The sequence below is a fragment of the Capsicum annuum genome, chromosome 6 (assembly GCF_002878395.1).
Source record: "Capsicum annuum cultivar UCD-10X-F1 chromosome 6, UCD10Xv1.1, whole genome shotgun sequence".
NCBI classification, from domain to species: Eukaryota; Viridiplantae; Streptophyta; class Magnoliopsida; order Solanales; family Solanaceae; genus Capsicum; species Capsicum annuum.
This window is the reverse complement of record NC_061116.1, coordinates 101,667,711-101,677,583: the sequence shown is the minus strand read 5'-3', so window position 1 is coordinate 101,677,583 and position 9,873 is coordinate 101,667,711. Positions and strand designations below refer to the sequence as shown.

At 33.5% G+C, this 9,873-nt stretch overlaps 1 protein-coding gene across 1 annotated transcript in view; it reads right to left on the bottom strand.

Moving 5' to 3' along the window:
- Positions 1 to 3,055: 3,055 nt before the first annotated feature.
- Positions 3,056 to 9,873, bottom strand: part of LOC107873238 — a gene marked incomplete in the record, with an annotated part of 47,114 nt that continues 40,296 nt past the window's right edge. Inside the window, 6 exon segments of the mRNA XM_016719998.2 lie at positions 3,056 to 3,562; positions 3,806 to 4,378; positions 5,120 to 5,188; positions 5,272 to 5,332; positions 5,768 to 6,261; positions 6,859 to 7,482. Of these exon segments, the coding sequence (XP_016575484.1) occupies positions 4,307 to 4,378; positions 5,120 to 5,188; positions 5,272 to 5,332; positions 5,768 to 6,261; positions 6,859 to 7,482 (1,320 nt within the window).

Here is a 9,873-nt window from a genome sequence, read left to right as displayed (position 1 = left end):
AGAATTGCATATCAAATTTTAAAATTAGAACATAACTGAACAGGAGCAGAGTTTGTAATAAACATTTTTTCTAGTTTCATACTTCTACGTTATCCCATTCATTTTACTTTTTGTTCATTTGTGAACAACCTACCAGTGTTGCACATTGAAAGAGAAGTATTTTTATTTGTTGGAAAATTTAACCAACAAAATTGAGGGAGGGGTATATTTGTTTGTGTATTTTTTATGGGTCAGATCAGACGGGTTAGATTCGGGTGTGATTTATTTTTAAGAAATGGGCAATTTAATGGTGATTTGGTCTTTTCTATTAAATGAAGGGTACGGGTGAAAAGTTTCTTTAAAATGAGGATAAATATGGCCCCCAAAGTATGACATCGAGGGTAAATTTAATTCTAAAATATGATGAAGGGTATATTTTAGTCAATTTTTCAAAGTATAGGGGTAAATTTGGCCCTAAAATATAATAACGAGTATAAATTTGACCGTAAAATATGACGAAGACTATATTTAGTCAATTTTTCAAAGTAAAAGGGTAAATTTGATCATTTTCTCTTTACTTTACATTCCTAAAGAAAATAATTATCAACACAAATGTCAAATTTCTAAAAATGAACATTAATCGTGTTTCTAGAAATAAACTTTTTTCAAAGGAATAGAATAAAAAAATAAAAAACGAGTGATCTAAATATTCTGAAGTTTAAGAACATCTAATTGACAAGTCCGAATTGACATTCCACTGTATTTATGTAGTGGAAGAACATCAACAGATGTAAGAAAATGCACTGCCTCAAAGTAGTGAGAATGATGTTGCGCAAAAAACATTATATTAATAGGTTGTTAATATATCAATAATAAAAGGTACTAAAAATAATACTGAGATTTGAAAACATGATAGTGAGACTATACTAGTAGTACTTAGTCATAACAAGAGAATAGTAACGAAGATTGATTTGGTGTGAACTCTTAAGAGATTTTCATGATAGGATCCTTAAAGATCTTAGTACAGAATCGATTAATTAGGACAAAACACTACTAAACGAAATTGTATCAGAAAATAACATGGCAAGATCATTTTGCGAAGGGGTATTGATGAAAGCACTCGATAAGTCGTGTAAAGTGAATGTATGTGAAAGTTGTAGATGCGTGGTTAAGAATTTCAGTGTGAGATTGTAGGAGCATATACTACTGTGTGTAGACATATTATATTTTACAAATTGTCATGGCTAAAAGTCTTAACTAAAAATTGTTAGAGATGTATATTATTAACCATATGTTTAGATATAGTATTTATTATATAATAACTATTTATTCAATTTTAATAAATATTTAAATAGAACATATATTTGTCAATTTGTCTGTTTACTTATATAGTACTTCCTCGTCTTATTTTATGTGGCATACTTTGACCGAAGTTTAGAAATAAGGAAAGAGTCGATAATATTTATCAAATTATCCTTTATTAAAAAATACAGTACTACTATTATTAAGTAAATGAAATCTTATAAGTGGGACCAGCAACGATAAAAGTAAAATTGTGTTTTTAAATAGTTAACAAATAAGAAAAAATAACATTCTTTTTGGGACGAATCAAAAAGGAAAAAACGACACATAAAATGGGATGGAGGGAGTAGATGATTTGTTGTATATAATGTTACCTCATTAAATCATCAAATTCTTTTAAGTATAAAGTTTATGTTCATGATAATTGGGCAAGCCATCAATATAATTATAGCACAATATTAAATATAATTTAGCATTATTATGAAAACAGTACAGTTCCAGCTAATTGTGTCAGTTGCATTGACGATAGTCCTTCATTGCGACTTAAATTGCACGATCAACATAAAAATGTGTTACTTCATTGTAACTTAGATTTCATTGTAACTTAGATTGCACGATCAACATCAAAGTATGCTAGTACATCTCGAATGTTCTTGATCAAAGTATGCTAGTACATCTCAAATGTGTTGAACAGATCATGTAGAGATTAGTGATGTATTGAACAGATCATATAGAGATTAGTATATTATACTAACTTAATAAAATAATTCTTAGTTGAGTACTAATATTTTTAAATCTTGATATAAATATCATTAATTGTGTATATTCTATATTGTTTTAACTTATTGATAAATAGGATAATGATGACAGAGTAATAGCTAGCCGATGAAATCCATGTTTCGATCTTGAGATTGATGATAAACTTTTTTTATAAATTGTGTAAATCCTGCCATTGAAAATTTAATATTTGACACATGAAATAAGTTCAACCAAAGTCTAAAGGAAGTAATCTATAAATTAAATTGTTAATAATTTAATGCAATATAATTTATTAGTATATCAATCTCAACATGGACAATTAAAAATGATTTAATAGAAAATTTTCTAAATTGAACAGAGTACAAATATAATATTTTAGTGAGGTAATTCTTAATTTCCTATGGCAGGAATAGTTAAAACATTTTAATTTAGTTAAAATATTTTAATTTAATTTTGCAATAGAAAGACTCAATAATTAAAATTTTGTGGCCCTGCTTAATTAGAAATTAAATGAAATCCATTTTCTTGGGGAAAAATAAAAACCTAGCAAGTTCAGAAGAGGACTCTTAACCCCCCTAAAACTTGTCACTATCTTATTCACAAGTTCCTTGAATGTTTTCCCATAGAAATTTACACGCGAATTTCATAAATTCCAATATTATTCGAATTTCACAACAAAAATCATGAAACTGAAGAATGATCGCATGGATGATTTTCGATCATGCTTGAAGACTATTCACATTCACGGTCACACTGCAAGAGAAGCAGCAATTTTATGTTTGGATTAAAATTAGTGATATGTGTTGTCTATACTATGCAAATATTAATCTGTAATTATGTATTTTCTATATTATATACAAGTATTAAAATCTGTAATCATATATTAGAAACTGGAAATTGCTTTGTTTATATTATCACTATTCCAACAGCATCTACATGGGAAACAAGTTTGATGTTTTTCAACAAGAACTTTGATTAAAGTAACAACCGATTTATACAAATTTGAAGCATAAACTGGAGAATCATCGCAACATGCCAATATATTTGAACTCATCCGAAAATTTTCCTTACTTTGGTTTGATGGAAAAATCAAATAAAGGACTTGCATTATCTAATAGTTTACACGTTAAATGGATGTTCAGTCAGCATCTCTTTACATCTATCAAAAAGATGGTTCCCCACCAAGGATCTATTATTTCCTTTTGAGGACCCAGAAAGGAAAAAGAAAATTGCACACATGTACAAATCTACGATAAATAAAATAAAAGAATAAGAATATTTACCCCGTCATGTTTGATGTCACAAAACATTGTAAACCTGAAAACCGTCCAAGCTTGTGATTCTCCTACGTGCGGCTTCCAGATTTAAAATTTGTCATCCATGGAGCATGGAAGACCTACATGAATTTATGAACTCCATAAAGCACCATTCCCAAATAAGACAAAAAGATGGATGCCAATTGGATAATGTTATCCTGTACAAAAGTTCTGATGCTGTTGGTATTCATTCGAACCAGTACCTGCTTTCAAATGACGAGCAAATATAGCGATAGTCTAACACGGTGTAAATATATAGCGCAAGAACAATTTTAAGCAAACTAATCTTTTCTTCACAAGGTAAGAATGCACTTTCCCACAGGAACCTAAACTCTTGAACAAATTAACTCACAAAAGAAAGAGAGTATACTGAGTCCACTGTATATATATTTATGTGGTGAGATATTTACACTGAAAAGTCAATGTTGTAAAGAAGATGGATTTAATACCTGAAGATTGTGCGGTAACCCAATCTGACACTAACAATAAGGTCGAAGTGTATCCTCAGGCTTCCATGTGTTGGCTAATTCTGGACTATTCGGCTTGCCTTACTCATTAGATGAACAAGCGGCTTCAGAAAAAAAATCATCGGAAGATTATCACATCCGTGAAAAAAATGCCAATAAAATTAATGGAAACGAACTTCCATCATTGCACTTCAGAGGAACTCCATGAGATGACATACGAGAAGCAGCTGAACTGTAAATAAGCGAGCCACCCCTGTACAGCAACTTGGCATCAGGTTTCAGAGAGTACTATTCTTTGGTTAAACACCCACAGCAATGCACACTTTCAACCATTTCATGATAAAATCCTGCTTGGGCTCACAACTTGGAATATTTTTCGATACTTTTCGCTACAGTTTGGGGTCCATGCTTGTCAGAAGCAGCGAACATCAAGATTCTTCAAATAGCAATTCCATAAAGCAGAGCAAGGGATCATTTGGTATGTCATTCATTTGACAGATGAAGTAACCCCCGCATTTGAAGGTAAGGATTCTCCAGGAGTTTTTCATTGTTACTCTGCATAGAACAGCATAAACCCAAATGGGAAACAGTTATTACAATCCAAACCCTGTAATCAGTAAAATCATAAAGCCTATAGATTTTACATGATCCAGCACAGCCCAGGGGTAATCCTATAATGTGTGATACTATCATGAAGACAGCTTTAGCAAATGAATATAAATCCAATTTAACAAGATCTCTATAGAACTAGATTAGTTGTATACGCAACGTACCATTTGCATTTAGTTATTATACTAATATATCACAGCTCAGCAGATTTAGCTGAAAATTGCTTCTTCTTTTGAAATGGCCCTATGAATCATGACACTGTAAGTCAGCAATTTTCCCAACAGTCATGCTTTCATATAGCAGACACAAGTGTCTAACCCAGGCATCTCAGAGTTTCAGGGATACATCACTGTAAAAAATGTCTAGTGCAAACATCAAAAACCTACAGATATCAGCTACCAGAAACAACATGGTCCAACTTACATCAAGAACCAGCAATTCAAGACAATATGGAGTTTGCCAGTGGATGCAACTACGGAATGTATTTCACCAAAGCCAATGATAGAACCAGAATATGCCATGATGAGGCTCTGGAAACAAACTCTTACAAGATACTGGTATTTATCATCATGCAGACAACTTTTGTAGGTAGAACAGGGAGGACAAATAACACATAGTAACTATTTATCGTCCACCAGTCCCATAAATTTTCTAACAAAGAAGTTGCAAAAAGGTGGGGGACCACACCTGCTGAGCTCTAGAAACAAGGTTATGCAGCATGCGTTGGTAGTTTTCCGGTTCCTCTGTCATCATCCTCTGCAAAATGCCAATTTAAGATTAATTCATATTATAGTGGAACTTATCATTGCCAAATATCAGGAAAACAACATGAAACTTGCCTTCAGAAGAAACATTGAAGAGTAATATGCCACTCTTGAGTCTGTATCATCCAACAACTCTCTGCAAAATACCCATATGTGCAGAATTGATTATTAACTTCTGTAAAGAATGGATCTTGGGCCTAACTCAACCTCAAAAGCTAGCTCACGAGGGAGGATTGCCCAAGTCCATATAAGAAGACCAATTACTCATCCCTTTTTCGATGTGGGTTTAACACTCCACTGCATGCCCAGGCCTCGCTAGCTAGAGCGTGGACAATATAATATGGGGGCCCAACATCGGTGAACAAAGATTTGGGATGGGCTAGGCTCTGATACCATGTAAAGAATGGATCTTGGGCCTAACTCAACCTCAAAAGCTAGCTCATGAGGGGAGGATTGCCCAAGTCCATATAAGGAGACCAAATACCCATCCCTTTTCCGATGTGGGATACTTAACAACTTCTAAATTAACTAAAATATACTTAATTGGAGAGAAACTATATCGAGAAATCACCTAAAGAATTCCTCCCCACCAACTTCTTTAAAAGCCGCAGGATCTGCTGTGCATTTACCAATTAAAAGCAGGAGAAGAGTGGCTCGTATATCAGAGGTGGAGCCAGGAACATTTCCTCTTCCTTTGCTTCCAACAGAAACACCTAATGCGATATTATCAGTCGCGGCACCAGCAAGTTGGATTAGCGGCCAATAAAATAAAGCAGCAGGAACACGTGCAACCAATTGCATAGGAACAATGGCCTGTCCATGGAGAAGCAGCGCCGCCATGGATGCAGTTTCGGGTTTTGGAGGAGCCTTGTTTCTTTTGAGTTTGTGGTAAGTATCTTCAATGTGTTCCTCCCAGCCAAAGCTCTCCTGTCGAGGTAAGCTTTCTCCTGGACCAAGCTTCTTATTCCAGCTAACATCTTTGATGCAGGTTGTAGGATCATCCATAGATGTAACAGTTGAAGGGAGGACTTTTAGGCACAGTTGAGAAAAAAGAATTTCACACATCTGTTGAAAGGTTAACAGCAATTTGAAGTGAGACACTGATACTGACTATCAATGACACGGGTAATAAGCAGCAGGAAGATAATTGGGGTAAATAAGTTAACAGTAGAATCCACTAACCATCCCTTATATCCCGATTGATAAGTAAATTAGCATTTTGTAAGATCATCACCCTATGGGAAGTGCAACCCCTAAGCAACAGACAACAAAATAGGCTGGACTTGCAATGGTAATATCATGACAATGAAGTCCATATAGCATAGTTACCCAGAGTATTGTTGTGAATAAGGTTTAAATTTCTCTTTTCAAGTGATGGGAACAAAATACTTATCCTTCCTAAAAAAGTATGATTACTGCACTCCTCAACAGAGAGAACTGAAACGCATTGCAGATACATGCAAATGTAGTTCAAACATATACACCAGTAATGATCAAATAACAAGGCACAAAAGGGCAAGTGTCATCTAACTCAAGATCTACAATTTATGTCCTCTTAGGACCTCCATGTCTGTAGCGTTTCAAGATTGAATTACTTTCCTCTTTTTTTCTTACTCCCTTTTTGTTCTTTTTTTTAAATCAGAAAAGGACAGAAAAAATCACCTTTAATATATTCATGCGGTCGGTTTCATTTATCTGGGCCATCAGGGACAAGGCACTGTTCATGATGTCAATGACTGCATTTGCTTTCTCGAGACGACTTTTATTATGCAGATCTCCAATCGTTTCACCACTAATTGCGTGTTGGACTTCACTTTCATCTAATAAGAACTTGCAGCGCATAAGAAGCCTCTCCAAAACATATAAAAAGCCCCATCTAATGAGGTTATTTTTCGATTTTATTAGCCCACACATGAGCCATATGGATAATGGGACATCTAAATCAGGTGAATAGTCGATAACACTGGCTCGAGAAATTTTCTCCTGCAAACTTCTGATGCTTGACCATATACTAGCATCCCCTTCCTCAACAATCTCCGTGATGATCAAATCCCCCAACCATAGATAACCATTGTGAAGACACGGAGTTCTTTCAGAATGAAGAAGAGAATGTAAGGTGGCCCAAGCGAGCTTCGCGTTCATGCCAAAACTGTTTCCATAGGCTCCATCAATACTTTCCAGAGATTTGCATGATTTAGTTATCTGCCTCATATGAGCAAATTCTTTATCAAGATGTGTAAATGACTTTATAAGCATCTCAAAATTCTCGACAATTTTCCCCAAGAGCTGCAAAAGAAGCAAAGGTCAGACTACCACAAGGAAAGAAGAAATAATTCTTTAAAATATTCATGTACAATTATCGTGAACGGAAGCAAGGAGGAACTATGTAGGTATTCAATATTATAGAAGCAACAGTTTCGACATGCTTGTCAGCTGCTTCAACCGTAATTTTACTATATCGCCCCTGATTAATTATTATAAGTCATTTATGTATTAGAAAATTAATAATTTTGAATTAAAAAAAGAAAAAAAGATATCTATCACATGTCCACTTCAGCTGCTTTAACCTTGATTTTACTAAATATCACCCGTAATTAATTATTGTAAGTCATCTAAGTATTAAAAAATTAATAATATTTAATAAAAAAAGACAAAATAGACATAAAAAGATAAACTAACTTAACGTCTTAGATCAGGCCCACTTAATTTTTTTTCACATTTTTATAGTAATTTTGTTATATCACTTCTAATTAGTTGTTGTACGTTATTTAAGACATGTCTGTTTCTATACTTCAACCGTGAATTTACTATATCAAGCCTAATTAATTATTATGGCCATCTAAGCATTGTGCCACTTAAATTGACACTTGTGATTTATTACCTCACTTACAAAGGATGATAAGCAGGCAGCAGATCGAGATGTTTGCTTGTGTTGCCTGCTTAGATATTTTCTTTTATATTTGTTTATTTTATTTTTCTTTTTAATCTGATAATATTTGAGAATCACGTAAAAGTATTATAAATCATAATAATTAACAACTTAAAATAATTAAAAAGACATGAAAAAAATTTAGTTGACTCTCTAAATTTTATTACTGCCACATAAATTGGAACAAAATAAAAAGTACTATAAATCACAATAATTAATAATTTAAAATATTTAAAAAATTTAGTTAACTCTCAAATTGTGTCAATATCACAAAAATTGAGACAGAGGGTGTAACATAAATTATTTGAAAATTACGTAAAAAGTATCATGTCACAATAGTTAACTTAAAAATGTTCTTCATGTTGGGTTCGTGCTAACACGGGTCATATCACACCTCGTACACCAATACATGCAGAAGATAATAGTTATAACAGCCTTTAATTCTTTACTAAGTTGACAAAGGAAATTTATACACTGTGCAAAGAAAATGAAAGATTCAAAGACACCTCACAATCTAAAGAGATTTTCATTTATGCCTTAAAATTATGTATAGTTTATTGGCTCAGTTTAGCATGAGCATTCAGAAGTTCAAACAAAAAAGTCTGGAATACCGTTATCTAAGTTGCTCGGACTCGGGTGCGGGTATTCGAGACGAGTGCGGATCCGAGAGATGGATTTGTCAAAATATAAATTTTAAGATTCGGGGGTGTGAATCTGAGTGTGGATACGGGTGCGGAGATTCGGCTAAAAAAAATTAAATATTAGGAATAGTATTTGTATTAGAAACCTTTTTCAAAATTATAATTCACGTTTATTTATCAAAAAATAAAAAATAAGTATAATTAAAAATTTAAACTAATGTTGTCAAAGTAAGTAGACTGAATAAGTATACACGTGTTTTACTTTTTAATTAAAAATAATACTAGTAGCTGTTGTTAATATAAATATTAATATATGTTATTACCAACACAAACAAATAAAACTTTGTCAAAGTAAGTATACACGTGTTTTATTTTTTATTAAAAATAATTATTGTTGATATAAATAATAAATAAATATTATTAATATATGTTATTAACAACACAAATAAATAAAACCCGTCACTTTGACCCAAAAAAATTAAAACCCATCACTGTGCCCAACACCGCCGACGACTGAGGTGGGATAAACGGATGACTGATGACGACTGAGGTGGTACGACAACTACGACGATGATTTCCATCGACAGCGACAGCACATCGACAACGTCATCTCTATTCCGGTGGTCGTTGGTCGGGATTTTTCAGGTAAGTCGCCGGTTAATTATTCAATGTTTCCCCTCAAATTTCTTCATTAGTTTGGTCAACGTCTCCGAAATCGTTTGACCGAATCGGAGATGGCGGAAGCAGCCGTCCCCGCCTCAGTCTCGAGTCGAGACGGGTTCGGCGGCAAAACAGCTGAGTCCGAGCAACATAGGGTGTGGGTATTCCAAGACGGTTGTGGGTATCCGGAATGGGTGCGGATCTGAGAGTCGGATTCGTCAAAATTTAAATTTTAAGATTCGAAGATGTGAATTCGAGTATGGATACGGTGCGAAGATTTGGCTAAAAACAAAAAATATTATAAATATAGAGTTATAAAGATATTCTATACAAAAATAATTTTTCAATTAGCAGTACTATATAAACAAATATTATTTTACTATATATATTGATTCTTTTTATCAGAGGTAGAGGTATGGACTGCGTACATCTTACCCCCCAGACCCC